Below are 17846 nucleotides of genomic sequence, written 5' to 3' on the forward strand. Positions count from 1 at the left end.
CAGCTCGAAGCTCGCAAGCCTCTCGAGCAGCCAGCAGCTCGCAGCTCGCAAGCCTCTCGAGCAGCCAGCAGCTCGCAGCTCGCAAGCCTCTCGAGCCTCCCCTGCTGCTTCCCCTGCTGCTTCCCCTTCAGGTAAATATATAATTAAATCTAATATAAAAAAGACTCATTTATATGTAAAGTTTCAAAAGATCAAAGTCTAATGGATAATATTGGATAAATTTATTTTGTATATAAATTTATACTAATCATTTTAATTTATTATTCGTTGGGCAGCTCGTGAGCTAGCTCGTGTTCGGCTCGTTAATAAACGAGCCAAACACGAGGTGAATGTTTCGGCTCGATACTTTAACGAGCCATCTCGCCGAACACGAGCTGACCCCAGCTCGCTCGTGTTCGGCTCGTTTACACCCCTACCCGCAGTTATCTCCTGTTAAGTTCACTTAGGTTAAACGTGAGTTAAATATCTACCACAGTTAAAAAAAATTAAAATGCCAATTTTGTCCTTGACTTAAGGGCAAATAAGAAATATTAGTGACCGTAGAGGGGTATGTTTGAAAAGACTAAAAGTCAAAATACTTTTTGTGCCTCTGACTTTAAGGGCAAATAAATAAGAATATCAGTGATGGTGGAAGGATATATTTGAAATGGCAAAATAATAATTTTACATAGATAACAGAGTTAATTAACAGATTTTAACTTTAGGAGTATAGTAGAAATAGGTTGGAACGTAGAAAGTTATTTTCAATATTAGCTTTCTAAAAGGGATAAATCGAAAAATCGAAACTTTTCAGGAATATATAAGTAATTGCCTCTATTTATAATACACTATACTTGTAGAGACCTGCGTGAAATTAATTCTATTTTATATGGGTCTGCGAGGTATATCTGAGTTAGGGTTGAGTATTGGAGTTTTCGTTCATTTCTCGACATAAAAAATTTAATAAAATAATAAATTGATTAATGCCAAGGGTATATAAATAAATATGCATATTTTAATGGATATAATAATCCAAAAAATTCCTGTGGAGGGTCAGAGAGTTTTTATATATATATATAGTTTATTTGAAATTCTTTAATGCATAAAGAGTTGAAAATGTCTGTTTGTACAGATTATATTTAATAATAATATAAAATTTTTGATTAAATTATATAGGACAAAAATGTACAGAGAAATTCTGTAAACGTTTTAGCTCTTTTGTAAATAGGCTTCTCAAATTTCAATTTTAAAAATTAGAACCCCTAATCCCTTTGTTCAGTTAAAATTACTAATTATACAGCCGTTTTAGTCATATGCATATCTAGCATATAATCGCAGAAACGTAAAATAATTAATTTCTTCTATTTTAACTTAAGAAAAAGTAACAAAAATAGAATGTAAATTCAATTTTTATACTAAATTATCAAAATTAGAAGAGAGAAAAGAATAAATTTTATTTTTTTCATATTTGAAATCTCTTAAAATTTTGAGATAGACGTGCAATCAAAATAATTGTGTAATTAGTAATCTCCGCTAAGGAATAATTGTCAAACTTAAACGTTTTTGTGGTTTTTTTGTAAATGAGTTAAAGGTTTAGGAGTTCGTTGTGTATTTTACCCAATTATTATTGGATAAATTGCACCTTTGGTCCTTAAACTTTAATTTATTATAATTTTTTACTCGAATTTTTAGAATTATTACAAGCAAGTCTCAAAATCCAATCTACATAGCTAATATCACTGCTTAGCTGATGTAAAAGTAATATATTATTTTAATTTTTATAGTATCATTAATTACAATACTTTTATATTACTTCTATATTAACTGTATATCAATATTTAATCAACTAGATTAGGTTATCATACTTAATTGCAATAATTTTAAAAGTTCGAGCAAAAATTATAATAAATTAAGGGCTAAATTATAGAAATCCCCCCCCTCGCCGCCCCCCCCCACCTACATACCCATTTTTTTACTTTTTTTCAAAGATTTTAATCTTAATTTAGCCACTTTAATTTCAGAAAATTGTAAAAGAGTCGACATAAATTAGGGATAAAATATAATTGTCTTTACTTTTCCATCTAAAGATATTTTTTTAAATTTTTTTTTTGTTTTTTGATGGATTTAGGGTAGAAATTTAAAAAAAGACGAATAGTTGATTTAAATCTGACGAAAATCAGGGAAAATGGGCCTAATGTAAAAATTGAAATGTTGAAGATGGTTATATAGCTTTTGAAGTTAAGGATGAGTAAAGTGAAACGGCTTTTGTTGAAAAAAAATTTTGTGAATTATCTTAATTAAGTTGAGGATGATGCTGTAGTTTATAGTTGAGGTCACGTGCGATTTATCTTCATCGTTCATGCCATGTCAGTACATATGCGGGTAGCTTTTTGAGGTGGCATGAGCAGTGTAGTGTAGCTGTTTCCATCATCAATCTGTACGTTTCCATGTTATGGCACAACACATGGTTTTTTTATGTTATTTATGTCCTCTTCAACAAACAACCAAAAAACAAACTAAACACTTTGTGGTTATTGATTAGAGGAGAAAGGGTGCAATGGGAATTATTCTCTTAGATATCCTATTTGCATCAATTTTATTATATTAGGCTGGGGTACTTACTTCTATAAGTATGAACTCCTTGTATCATAAATTTTTACCGTTTGATTGATGAGATGTGTGGTTAGGATGATGAGTTCCCATTAGATGATAGTGTTCCCCTAGGGTGATGGTGTTGGTGATAGCTATGAGTAACGGATGAATTGATCATGAATAAATTTAAGGGCGAAAAATTATGGTATAAAGGCCAATATATAATGTATCGTGCCGATCTTATATATATATTGGAGAGAGGAGAGGGGGGAGGTGGGTCTATGTTCTGGATGTACCCCGGGCTTCCGTATTTTAGGTCGTTTTCGATGTTGCGATTTCGAACGTCGATCGGGTCGTTAATTGATCTGAGTATTTGAAGTACTAGATAATTTTGCAATTTTTTCGATATAATTTGCTAGTGAATAGGCACAATCAACGGCTGAATTATAATTTACAAAACGTGTATATGACGTTAAATTTTAGATCAAGTATTAATCTGTTTATATAGTATAAAAAAATTTTATCAAATTTGCGTGATTTGGATATTTTCTACCCTTCAACTTGCAAATGTTTCACACGGAATTAAAATTATTGATTTTGGTTTCGGTATATGCAAATTAATATCGAAAATTTATTAAGAATTTTTTTGTAGGTACTTCAATTATCTAGTTTAAAATTTAAGGAGCTTCGACATTCGAAAGGTCGAAATCGACGGCCAGGAAGCCGGTAGGCTCTGTTGTTCTCCATAGTAGCCTCACACTATATTTGTTTATAACTTATATTTTATGATATTGTATATATATTATATAGTCCTTACTTTCCTGATTTTATGGAGTGAGGACCTTGTCTCCAAGTCCGATTTGATATCGAACTTCATAATTGCAATCCGGCACCGTAATTTACTATTAGAAATGTTTAGAAATCAATTTGTTATTTAAAAATCATTATCAAGTTCATCTTAAGAGTTGAAAAATGAACGGTCATAAATGAATAACCTTCTTAAAATAGAGGTTAGACTTTCTTAGTTCGTTATCAAAGTTATCAAACATTATCTAAATAGTATAAAGAATTTTCTTTCAAAAATTCAAACAACTTGAATTACTCTACACAGTTAAACAGACAAACGGCTCATATAGGCCATCAAAAATTATCAATTTTATGACACTTTGATCACCATATAAATAATTTTTAAAATTTATGAAATTTAGTTTCTATATATTTCAAATACTCTAGATCAACTTAAATAGCTCCGATCATCGATTCGGAATCTCTAACATCAAGAATAATTTGATAGGACAAGTGCTACTATCCCATTAGTAAGATAGTAGCTCTAGCCTATATATATATATATATAGAGAGAGAGAGAGAGAGAGAGAGAGAGTAGGGCTACTATACTTTTATGAGTATTGGGCCCTTCATACTCTTAAATTGTTTTCGATGATGCAGCTTCCGAATCGACAATCTACTCCGTTAAATATGATCTAGAGTATTTGAAACTTCTAGATAATAAATTTCGTAATTTTTCAAAATCATAATAAAGTCCATCAAGCGGGCATAAAATAAATGGTCAAAATCAAACGACGTCATAAAAATGGATGATCGCATCCTTCAATTTAAGATCAGAGTTGTTGATCTTTATCTAGATAGTGAATAGAATTTTTTATCAAAAATTTAACCTATTCCGATTCTTTTCCACCGTTAAACTAGCAAATATCTCATACCGGTCGTTAAAAATTGTCAATTTTGTGAGCTTTTGATCGTAAGGTAAATGATGTCGAAAAATTATGAAATTTGATTTTTACAAGTTTTAAATGCTCTAGAAAATATTTAACGGTATGGATCGTCGATTCGGAAGCTCTATCATCGAAAACAGCTTATGAGTACGAAGGCGATCGTACTTATAAGAGTCTAGTAGCCGGACTCTCTCTCTCTCTCTCTATATATATATATATAGTTCCAGCTCAACTCTCTCTCTCTCTCTCTCTATATATATATAGGCTGGGGCTACTATACTCTTAAGACTATAGAACCCTTTGTACTCATAAATTTTTAACCGTTGATTGATGGGATGTGTGGTTAAGATGATGGTGGTCCCCACTTAGAATGATAGTGGTCTCCTAGGGTTGAGTGGGTAGTTGATTGAATTGTATGCTCTAACGGGTGAAAATGATCATAGAATAAATCTAAGAGCCGAAAACTTATGAGTATAAGGGAGCGAATACTCATAAAAGTATAGTAGCCGGACTATATATATATATATATATATATATAGAGAGAGAGAGAGAGAGAGAGAGAGAGAGAGAGAGAGTAGAGAGAGAGAGGGCTACTATACTCTTATGAGTATAGAGCCCTTCATACTCATAAGTTGTTTTCGATGTTGGGGTTTTCANAACGACAGATATCAACCATTAAAAATTAGCCAAACTTTTACAGTACCGGAGCTCCGGTTATATACATCTCTCTCTCTCTCTCTCTCTCTCTCTCTCTCTCTCTGTGTATTTGGTGAAATCTTAGCCAAAATTTTTATATATGTTAAACTGCTAATTATTATGTATGCTAATAAATACCGTGTTATCTATGAAATACTATCTATATATTTCTATGTAGAGTTGTTGTGCTATCGTAAGCATAAGGCAGTCGGTATTTTCAACTTTTTAATTCTTGGATAAAAAATTATGAGATCCGATAATAATAGTCCCCTTTAAATTTGATTGGTCATGAATAATAAAATTTTACGAAAGCCCAAAATAAGAGCAAAATTACTATTTATTTTTTTTAATGTAAAATTAACCTTTTTTCTAAAATTTTTTTGTATTTTTTTGTCTCTTTCTTTAATTGTTTTCTCTTAATTTATGGAATTAAAAAACGCAGGAGCATGGGGCGGCCCGCGGTGTGGCACGGACACGCTTGAGCACGAGGCAGGGCGCGGCGCGACCTAACGCGGACAATGCTCTTTTTGCTTTTTTTCCTCTCTCTGTTCTCTTCAATTTTCAAATTATTTTTTATTCCTCTCTATTTAAATAATTTTTTTATTTTTTTTTAGCTCTTTAATTTTTTAAAGTTTAAAATTTAAAATTCGATTTGAAAATTAAAAAAATTAAATTTAAATTTTTAAAAATAAATGATAACAACATAAATATAGAAATATATTAGTTTGTTCAAAATATTTTAAAAAATATGTAAATCTCTCACAGCGAAGCGCGGGCGTTCACTAGTAAGATATAATAGGCCAAACCAAATCTTACTAACTGCACACTCTGGGTGGGACCGAAATAGATCAAACAAGCTTAATTTATGAATAAAAAACGATGATATCAATTGGTCACAAGTGGTAATCCCGAGAAGGGCAAAATATTCATTATATTGAAATATGATGATTTTTGGCCAGTACAAGAATATATTTGCAAGTTTTTAATATAAAAAATAATAAGATGTTTAAAATTCAGAGAGATAAATATGCAATATGCCCACTTTACAAGGATATATTTGCAATTATACCAAAATAATAGGCTTTTAATAAGATTATTGCAAAGTGTAAGGTGTAAATTTGAAGTAAAAATAAAAAAAAGAGATAATTGAGATATAATTGAGATTTTCTTTTTTTTTTTCCCTATAATTTAGCCTTTTAATCAGATTAATTTATTTGGATAAAATATATTTGTATTCTATTTATAACTTAACTGCTTTTGATGACTAAAAAAAAAAAGGAGTTGATTCAAAGGGCGTGGTGGTTGGTACCCGAGACCCAAGTTCGAATCCTAGTTGATTCATATTTCCAGCTAAATTTATTTCTAAATGAAATAAACGAAGCGGGAAGCGGGCTACCTATCTCTCTCAAAAAAAAAAAAAGAGAGTTCGGAGTGTGAAATACATTATCGGTCATATATTAAATATAAATCTAAAGTAAACGATAACAAGTTAAAATAAGTTTTTTTTTTTTTTGAGAGATAGGTAGCACTCTACCCGCTTCGTTTATTATATTTAGAAATAAATTTAGCTGGAAATGTGAATCAACTAAGATTTGAACTTGAGTCTCGGGTACCAATCACCAAGTCCTTTGCTATTTGCTCTAGGGACGGTCGGTTAAATAAGCTTATGATGATATTTAAAAATAACAAGATAGAAGTGTAAATTATATAAAATTTTCAAAGAAATTGATGAAATTCTTATTTATTTTTTGCGGGGCTTAATTGTAATATTTTAGAAAATTTGAATTATAAATTGCTATAAATTAAAATTCATGGCCAAAAGTGTAGCTTAGCATAATTTTTTTTAATAAAAATTTTTTAAAAAAATTAACTCAATACTGGTCATTTGAAAAAGTCAAAGGGAGGGAAACATCATAAGAACGCGCGGTCCGCGGGTGACGTGGTGGACTAGTCCACGTTTTTTTGATTCGACCAAACACCGACCCATTCCTATTCGCCAGGAGCAGATCCGATGTGGGCCCCACCTTGTTTCTCTCTCTCTCTCTCTCTTTCCGTTTCCGACCCGCCGAGCGTGGCTTGTCGCGGGTCTCGCGCTGCACACAGCAAACAGCTGCCCTCACCAATAACACATCGCCACGTGTCGACAAACGAAGCCCCTAATTAGGCAGGCGTTTCCAACCAGTCGTAGACGTCCACGTGTTTGCCGACACAACGCTGTTGCCTGTTTGTACGTTACAGCTAAGCCAGCGAAAGCATTTCTCTCTCTCCCTCCTCTTTTTGTCCCATGTTTCCTGGGTCTCCTCCGATTGGTAGAGGCTCTTTCTACATACGTATAATTACACTAGACCCCCTCAACTGTAAAATAGTTTTTAATTGGTCCTTTGACCGCTTTTGTGTTTTCAATTATTATTCTTTTGTATTTTTGTTATTCCTCTTGTTAAATAGCAAATATGTTTAATTGCATATGCCTCTCCATAAAAATTTAGCATTCAAATATAGTCATCGAAAGTTGCATAGATTTGTAAATATGAGATCGGTTAAAATTAAATTTTCTTCTACAAAGCAAAACGGTCTAGGGTAATTAACTTATACGGAAAAAATTTTAATTTTAAATTTTTATAGGGTTATATAAGGAATTACGTGGAGCGGATGAGTGCAAGGGTGAAAGGGATAGAGGGACAGAGTAGAGGGACTAAGGTGCGATTTTACGCTCGGAGCTTGTCCATAAATTCCCTCCCCCCGACCCCCTCCTCGCCATTCCCTCGAAATTCCCCAAACCCTTCTCCTCCCCCATCCCCATCGCCATGGACGAGAGCGATCTCACCCTCCCCCTCTCCTCCTCCTCCTCCTCCTCCTCCTCCTCCCCCCTCCGCCGCCGACGCCTCCGCCGCGCCGGCGACGGGACATCGGCGGCGAGATCCGGCGAGGCTCCGCCGCCGCGGCCGATCTCGCTGGCGACGTCGCGCGGGCCGGCCGAGGGCGTGTCGGAGAAGAGCTCCGGCGCGGGGATCGTCGGCCTCGCCGGCGCCGGCGCCGGAGACGGAGAGGGAGAGGTGCGAGGGTTTCCGTGGTCAAATGCGATGCTACAGTGGCAGCGAACGGCGTTCCATTTCCAACCGGAGAAGAATTGGATGAACGGTTTTGCACCTCACCCCCTCACTTTTCCATTATTAGCAATCACTAACACAAACTAACCCCCTCAACCATATTTTATTTTTACAATAAACACTTATGGACCGACAGTTTTTCGCAGACAGTGCACTAATCTTAAAGAACAAAATAAATAATTATTTTCTATTTTTTTTCCGTTCAATTTTATAAAACATATTTATTTTAGAAAAAATTTCTAAAATTTTATAAAGAATTAGTATTTTTGTTTTTGTGATTCATATGATTTTGAATGGACGAGTTTTCTCTACAAATATTTTGTTCAATGCGTGATTATTCTTTCTAAGTTTTTTTTTTCCTTTATTTGAGTTATTATAATTAGTTAGTTGAATTAACTTTTATTAAATTGAATGATTTAATTAAGTTTTTTTAGCTGTTAATTGTTGGGTGTAATTAAATTCTCACTTTAATCAAGTAAAATTGCTTAAATAATCAAAAAATAATAAGTTTAAAGGTGCTTAATTAAGAAAAATGAGGGGCTCATACAAAATTAGCTGTATTTGAGGGGTCTTCATGCATTTTACCATTTCTATTTTTGCCCTTTCCCTTTTTTGCATATTTTTTAGAATCCACAAATGGAAACTAATTTAATTTCCATTTTTCTATAATCTCATCAATGGACGGCTTCTGATGGTGTCTCTCGCTCTGTCTCGTGATCTCCACCGCAGATCCAAATGGTAAGCAAAACAAACCAGTTTTAATTATTATTTTTTATGCTCCCTCTACTACCCTATATTGCAACTTAGTCCCTGTACTTTTTAGTTCAATAAAATATCCTTCTTCCTGCTCTGCCGCGTGAAAATCATTTAAATTTTAATCTCTAAATTTATGCATATACGAAATTTTTAGTCTAGTTATAATTAATATATAAACTAGTTCATTTAATTCATAGTATTCACAAATTATAGGGACCATACCGCAATTTTGAGATCCTAACATTTTTGCGAAATTATGTATATTTTTTATTTTATATTATTTTTCGTTTACAAATAATAGAAAATTTCCTATTGGTGGACATGTATTAAGGAGCACCTATAATTGGAGTGACAACTATATATGAATAAGCCAAACCAATAAATTTTAATTTGGGCCCATTGATTGGTACACAAGGTGTCCACGTGTAAGCCACAGGAGTGTGATACCCAACCGTTGGAATAATTGCATGTATGTCCCCACAAATTGGGGATATTGCATATTCATTCGTCTAAATTTCCCGACCATTCAAAATTTTATTATATTTTCATATTATGACCATTTTATTCTTGCCGTTGTCGTGTCCAATTGTAGCAATCAATTCGGATAACGATTTTAAACTCCTATTTTTTTAGGAGACATATAATAACGAATGAGGCCAAAATAATTTTTTTTTTTTTAATTTGAAAGGCAATATATGCAATATTCTAATTTGTAAAGAATATATGTTCAATTGTCCCAAATTGTTTCACATATATATATATATAAATATAAATAGGACGTTTTCTTTCCACATAGATATGGCTAACTCTGACATTATATGCTGAGTTGGCCTGATTAAAAACAGTACTAATAAAGTTTTGGGTAAATTACACCTTTGGTCCTCCAACTATTACGCGAATAACACTTGGGTCCTCAATATGTTATTTGTAGCAATTTTTGCTTGGAACTTTTAAATTATTGCAATAAAGTTACACAATCCTTTTTTTTTTTTTGCAAAATTTCAACAAATTGCAAATATAGAATTGATGAAAAAGTATTGTAATCAATTATGAGATAATAATTAAAATGCTGCATTATTTTTATATCAATACTTTATTAATATTTAGCTAACTGAATTGGGTTGTCGGATTTAACGGATAATAATTCTAAAAGTTCGAGCCATAGATTATCTCAAAGTAAAGTTTTGCGACCATAGTGTCAAGTGCCTCATATTTTGAGAACCAAAAGTGTACTTTATCCTAAATTTTTTATACAAATTATTGTCAAGCAACTTGGTTGGTTGTTATCAGCAAATTTTTATTTTCTTGTTCATAAAAGAAAAAGTTTGCACTTGGACTTCATTATATATATATATAGTATTTTTCTAGGTAGGCTTTTGCTATAGAGGCTTACAGATAACTCCACAAAATTTAAGAAAAATTTAATCTTTTGTGAATATAAAGTTAAAATGAGTTTTTTGGGTCTCAAAATTAGAAATTTTAGTAAAAAAAATTATTTTTTATTACCACTAAATTATTAGTAAAAACTTCAATAAAATATTTTCCTTTACGCCTTTTCTTGTATCTATAGATTATTTATGTAATTTCTTTTCATCTATAGTTTTTATAGAAACTCCACTAATTTACCTATACCTCGAGTTTCTATGGACAAAATTATTTTGTTTTGTTCTGTAATTTACTCATTCATTTTGGATCTTTCAATGTATCCTCAATTATTGGCTATTAATTATGATACAGAGCCATCAACTCTAATTAAGCAAAAAAAATTTTGTTAAATTTCACACATTAATCAACTATTAGCAGTTAATCAATTTAGTTTAACTCGCTCTAAAGTAGTTTAAACTATTAAATTAGAATTTCTATAACTTATGGTTGAGACGTCTCCTTCAGAATTGCCCATAGTTGAGGGGGCTCTATACATTTATTTTTATATTGTGATTCACGTGGGGTTTTTATTTTTTATTTTTTTATAATTCTTTGATAAAAGGTTTATTGTGATTCACGTGGGATTTTTACTTTTTTTTTTTATAATTGTTTGGCTTATTGTTTAAATAAATATTTTTCAACGAAAAAACAAATCTCAATTTGGGCGGTAAACGAAAGGAAAAATTCTAGAATGCAACGGGTATATTAGTGACGTGGCGTAACAAACCAATCAAATTAATCTTTTTAAGAATATATGTCCCATTATGATTGTAAAAAAGTATTTTTATTGTACTTTTTGAAAATAAGAAATGTGATTCGCTTGCTATTGATGGCGTGGTGTAAGTGTGGCAGTGTAGAATTCCTCAAACGAAAGACTCAAAAAAAAGTGGCGTTCACGTAAAAGCCAAGTAGAACCGTGTACTTTTTTCCTGTTTCAACAACACCCGTGTCAAAATTGATTTGGATACTCGCAGTTAAATAATTTAGTTTTTTTTTTTTTACAAAATTAAGAATAATTATCTGTCGACGTGAGATTGTAGAAGTAATTCCTACAGGTTCAAGACCGGCTGATATTCAGCTCTAACATAAACTGTAACGACCCGACGTCCTAACTCGTTGGGCCCAAACCACCGACTCAAAATACTTAAGCCTAGTTATTATTACTAGCGTGTAAAATCTTATATATTCTAATTCGAATAATTTTTTCTTTCGATGTGAAATTATTGGGACGTTATAGTATAGCTCAGTTGATAGGTATTGTTATCTATCTTCTAAAATTAGATTCTAAATTGGCTTGTAAAGTAAGCATTTGGATATTATTAATTTTACTATTTAAATTTTATTATTATTTAATATAATATGTACGGATTATGACTTTTTTGGACGGTTGGATTTTGTCGTTGCAATGCGTTGCACCGCAGGGCCCGTGTATTACATGGGGTGGTACCACCTCTTCTACCAGTATAACCCGGACTCGGCCGTTTGGGGGAACATCACGTGGGGGCACGCCGTGTCACGTGACCTGGTCCACTGGCTACACCTCCCCCTCGCCATGGTCCCGGACCAATGGTACGACGCCAACGGGGTCTGGACCGGGTCCGCCACCGTGCTCCCCGACGGCCGCCTCATCATGCTGTACACCGGGGCCACCGTGGACGCGGTCCAGGTGCAGAACCTCGCGTTCCCCGCGGACCCGTCCGACCCGCTCCTGCGCTCCTGGTCCAAGTCGGACTCCAACCCGGTACTCACCCCGCCGTCCGGAGTGGGGCCCGCAGATTTTCGGGACCCCACCACCGCGTGGTACGATCCTTCTGATGACACGTGGAGGATCGTAATTGGATCCAAGGACGACGACGGGCACACGGGCACTTCCATGGTTTTCCGGACCCGCGACTTTATCCGGTAACGGCAAAAGAACAACCAACTTTTTTTTTTTTCCTTAAAAATTGAAGCTCTCAAAAATAAAATATATTTAAGATATTTGAATTTAGTTTCAGCACTTTTAAAAATATAAAAATATTTATATTTATAGTTTTTTATCTATCGGATCGCCTTAAGACTCATACAGTTTCCTGTGCTTTTAAAAGTCAGAAGCTCAGCTCTTAAGATATTTTAATATATAATATTTTTTCATTAATACTATTTACACAGTATTTAAATTTCGTGTTATTATTTTTTTGAATTCTGAATAAGTTAGAGGAAAAGAACGGTGTTTTAATAATTTATATTCGACAGGTGGGAGCTCGTGCCCGGACTGCTGCACCAGGTGGCGGGCACGGGGATGTGGGAGTGCATCGACTTCTACCCGGTGGCGACCGGGGGGAATGCGGCGAAACACGGCGTGGACACGGCGGCGACCGCGAACGGGGACGACGGGGTGCGCCACGTGCTGAAGGCGAGCATGGACGACGACCGGCATGACTACTACGCTCTCGGGCTGTACGATGCGGCGCAGAATGTGTGGGTGCCGGACGAGCCGGACATGGACGTGGGGATCGGGCTGCGGTACGACTGGGGCAAGTTCTACGCGTCAAAGACGTTCTACGACCCGGTGAAGAAGCGGCGCCTGCTCTGGGGGTGGATCGGCGAGACCGACAGCGAGCACGCCGACATCCTCAAGGGCTGGGCCTCCCTTCAGGTAACTAACCATCTTTTCATTAATTAGATTTCGAATTTGAGATCCCGAGTGTCGAGTGTCGATTATGAAGTTCTCAGTCAACTGCATTAGATAAAGTTAGTGATTAATATTAAGGCTTACTCTACTAGTCGTCCTCAAATATAGACGATTTTGAAGCAGAATCCGAGAACCACAGTTTATATTTTTCTTTTGGATTAACACTTACAATTGAATCAGTTACCTTCCATTATGATCAAGTCAAAATAATAATATATAATTATAGTAATAACTTCATAACACTAAATCCACATTATGATCAAGTCAAAATAATAATATATAATTATAGTAATAACTTCATAACACTAAATCCACAAGAATTTGCTTTTTCAATTCAAACACATAGGCATGTGAACTGAGTTTTGGTCCCATATAACCAAAAATATTTGAGGTGGTCACATTGCATCTTGTTGCTATCAATCCACATGGACATGTATTATTATTATTATTATTATTATTATCAATTAATGTTCTATAAAATAAGCTCAATCATTTATGCATGGCAATTTATTAGAATAATAATAAATAATAATAATGGCTTCCGCTAGATGACAAGCAGTGCATGATCAATATATGTACTTGCTATGAAATAAATTATTGTTATCATTTTCCTCCAATACCAAATTAATTTTTTTCATTGGGACAACTGGGTAGGATTCGATCCCATCATTGATGGACCCACTTAGGGGGCAATAATAGATTCATCACATTATAATTCAGTTGTGAGCATGTGAGATGGATCTGCATGATTCTTCAGGTCCACACCTAACCAATAGCTCTTTAGATCTGGAACCTTCTAGGGTTTCTATTTTTTCTGAGCTTGATGTCACTTTTCACAATAATTTAGAAGTGTTTTATAAAAGTATTGTTTGAGCATAGGTGTTAATAGAAAACTCAACATTGTTTCCATTTAAATATCAAATTCAAGTAAATCTGTATTTTTTTGAGGCATTTGTTAGTGAAATAGAATTGAATTTAGAATCAGCAGAATCAGAAGGTGCCAACTGATCAGTCTAATAATTGGTCTATTATTTCTCTCAATAATTAAAAGCTCTATAATATATATTGCGTGTCAGACATCTGATATTTGCTTCTTGAATTAGAGTGTGTGTTCGGCGTTGTGTTTTTTATCAAAGAAAATTGCCAAGCCATGTGACTAGATATTAGCAACTGTTCACCAGATTAGAAGAGTGGACAAATTTGTTGCCATTTATCACGTGGATCTGATGTGGCAAATTTTGTCATAGGGACCAAACTACCGTGTTTTAAACAACTATCATATATTGAATGTTTTTTTGAGAGATAGGTAGCACGCTACCCGCTTCGTTTATTTCATTTAGAAATAAATTTAGCTGAAAATGTGAATCAACCAGGATTCTACCCGCTTCGTTTATTTCATTTAGAAATAAATTTAGCTGAAAATATGAATCAACTAGGATTCGAACTTGGATCTCGGGTATCAACCACCAAGTCCTTTGCCACTTGCTCTAGGGACGGTCGGTACCAACCACCGTATATTGAATGTTAAAAACATGTGTTATGAGGTAGTTGTAGATCAAAGTTTGGTGAAAATTCCCGCTCTATTATTGAGCCTGTGGAAAAAGACCCCGCACCTTTACTTCTTTTTTTTTTCTTTTTTTTCTTTTTTCTTTTTTTTTTGTTGGCATCCTCTGAATTTCTATTTTTTTTTTTTTTTTAAATTCACTGGCTCTATTATCTTGAAGTTTTTGCTTCTGCTGGTGTAGGAGGGTGTTTTGAAGATTTTAATGATGCTTAGTTCATTATCTCTCTTAAAGAAACTTTTTTCTTTTCTGCATTTTAAGTTCATTGTCATATTAAGGGCATGCTCAGTTGGAAAGATTTGAAGTTTTGGAATAAAAATCGGAATGATTTACTTTTATTATTGGTGTTTGGTTTGAGGAATTAGTATTTCGATTTTTATTCCGGGGTTGGTAATCGAATCCCTCCAAAATTGTTTCCACCGGGAGGTGGGAATCAACTTTGATTCTGGAAGAGATTGCAAAAAACTTTTTTTTTTCGCTAATAATTATTTTAATTCAGATATTAATCTATATTTAATCTATTAAGTTAAAATTTAAATTCTAATTTAAATTTAAAATTTGGATTTAGTTCTATATTTAAATTTTGACATTGAACCTGAATTTGAGTTGTAATCAAAATTTATTTTTTTTACGTTTGGATAGTACATTTAAAATTCAATAAAATGTAATTTTTTTTGAATTTTAATTTGAACATGGTTGAAGTTCTGATTCCGATTTCTATTCTGAACTTAAGAAATTAGAAGTTGTCATCATTCAGTTTTCAGACCATTCCTATTCCGATTGCGATTCCTATTTTAAACACCTAAGAGATTTATTGAATTGTAACCAAATGCCAAGTCTTATGGCTGATTGTTCTATCTTTAAATCTGAAGATAAAAAATCTTGTCATGACAGGCCGTCCCTCGCAGCGTTTTATTTGATGTAAAAACCGGAAGCAATCTGATTCAGTGGCCGGTCGAAGAAATCGAAAGCTTACGGATGAACAGGACGGACTTCAGCGGCATCACGATCGACACCGGGTCCTTCTTTCGCCTCAACATTCAGAAGGCCACCCAGGTCTGTCTCTATGTCTTTCTGTAAAATGATGAGTCTAAAAACAGCAGCAGCAGCAGCAGACAGTCATCTGACAGATCACCTTTCTGTAACATGATCAGTCTGAAAACAGCTGACAGTAGACAGTTATCTGACAGCTTACCTTTCTGTTGCACTGCAGTTAGATATAGTTGCGGAGTTTGAGATTCCGAAGGAGGCGTTGGAGGCGGTCAATGAGGCGGACATAGGTTACAACTGCAGCACGAGCGGTGGCGCTGCAGGGAGGGGCGCCTTGGGGCCATTCGGACTGCTCGTGCTGGCCGACAAGAAGCTAACAGAGCAGACTGCAGTGTATTTCTATGTCTCGAGGAAGGCGGACGGCGGACTTAAGACTCACTTCTGCCAGGATGAAGTCAGGTAAGTTTATAGTGGTGATGCTGCTTCCTTGTAAAATCTTGGTTCCTTCTAAAATCTCTAAAACAAGCATCTCTCGCATATTCAGCTCACTAGCACTAATAACTCGTTGGATCCAAACTACTGGTCCAAAATGCTTATATCCAGTTGTTAATTCCAGTGTTCTTATCTCCTATAAACTCCCTACACTCTCACATTATCTGATATGGAATCGTTGGGCTTAAACCATCAGCCTACAATGCTTAACTCTAATCATTAATTTTAATGTATCCATCACACATAAACTCTTACCCTCTTTCACATTATCCGATGTGAGACTACATGAAAGTAATTCGCTCGAGTTGGCGCGTAAATGCAGGTCATCGAAGGCGAACGATATCGTCAAGAGAGTTGTCGGCAGCAGCGTTCCCGTGCTCGACGGTGAAACTTTGTCCCTGCGAATACTGGTGAGTCGGATCTTGTTCAAGTTTATTGCTCACATACTTTTGTTTACCAACTAATCACGAAACAGCTGATTTCGCCAAAAGCTCGCTCAAGCTCTTATTAGAGTTCAGCATCTCATGCTCTGATACCATAAGAAATCACTGATTTCGCTCAAAACTTCAGCTGCTAGAGATTGTTGGTTCTGTGCATGATACTCTCGTAGCATAACTCTTCTTACGAAACGTGATTTTTGGCGCGTGTCGAAACTCAGGTGGATCACTCTATAGTGGAGAGCTTTGCTCAGGGAGGGAGATCATGCATCACGTCACGCGTGTACCCGACGGAGGCGATCTACAACGCAGCAGGAGTCTACCTATTCAACAATGCAACTAATGCTCCTGTTACCGCGAAAACTCTCACTGTGTGGGAGATGAGCTCTTCTTTCAACCAACCCTACCCTGCTGAAGCTTAACAGAAATAAAATCACTTCTCCAAATCTATATTTACTTCCCTTATCCAATCTCAATCACTTTGTTTTACTTTTCTTTCTTTTTTTTTTAATATATTTTTTTCTCGTCCTTCGACTGTATTTAGTGTAAGTTTCTGATTCGTTGGCGAGATTCATGTGAGTTTTTTTTTTTTTTTTTGTTTTGCGTATAGGAATTTTGCTGGTGCAATAGGGCCTTGTATGTGAAGTGTATAGTGTTTTTGTATTAATCACTATAGGGGTGGGAAATTTTTTTTGATATCATGTAAGATTAAACCAATCATTTCTTAAATAATGCAATTATTATCTTCTTTTCTCTTTTTTCTTTTTTTTTCTCTCTTTTTTTTCCTTTTTTAATTATATATATATATATATATATATATATATATATATATATATATATATATATATGTGGCATCTCAATAGTCCTACGCAGAATAGAAAAGGATTGTAAATGAGAATATAAGCACTGATTTATTTGTTGCCCTAGTTATTTTGAAAAGTAACAAAAAACGATTCTCACATCAAATTATAAAATTAAAAAAATCAAGAAACCGGGTCTCGGCCCGATACTTTTTGGAAGCTCCGATTTAAAGGCCCAGTCCGACCCGATAAATTGGGCTCACCCTAGTCTGACTATCGAAAAGAAGTCAGTCAATCAGTTTGATGGGCTGGATCGAGTGGATCGGGCTGGTAATTTAATTTTAGCTTTTTTTTGTTAACAAAATAAAAACAAGGGAAAACTTCAAATACCCCCTTGTGGTTTCACTTTTTCTCACTTTAGTATCCTATGGTTTAAAGTCTATCAAGTTAGTACCCTACGGTTTTGCACTTTTTCACTTTAGTACCCTGTGGTTTAAAGTGTATCAAGTTAGTACCCTGTGGTTTCGCACTTTCTCACTTTAGTATTCTGTTGCGAAACCACAGGGTACTAACTTGATACACTTTAAACTACAGGGTACTAAA

At 34.6% G+C, this 17846-nt stretch overlaps 1 protein-coding gene across 1 annotated transcript; it reads left to right on the forward strand.

Moving 5' to 3' along the window:
- Positions 7753-17201, forward strand: LOC109727167 (beta-fructofuranosidase 1-like). The gene is made up of 8 exons (XM_020257109.1): positions 7753-8138; positions 8837-8845; positions 11710-12190; positions 12524-12926; positions 15419-15580; positions 15738-15973; positions 16329-16416; positions 16665-17201. The coding sequence occupies exons 1-8, from the start codon at positions 7805-7807 to the stop codon at positions 16863-16865; spliced, it is 1914 nt and encodes a 637-aa protein (XP_020112698.1). The 5' UTR covers positions 7753-7804; the 3' UTR covers positions 16866-17201.

This window comes from Ananas comosus, linkage group 22 (assembly GCF_001540865.1).
Source record: "Ananas comosus cultivar F153 linkage group 22, ASM154086v1, whole genome shotgun sequence".
In the NCBI taxonomy this organism is placed as follows: Eukaryota; Viridiplantae; Streptophyta; class Magnoliopsida; order Poales; family Bromeliaceae; genus Ananas; species Ananas comosus.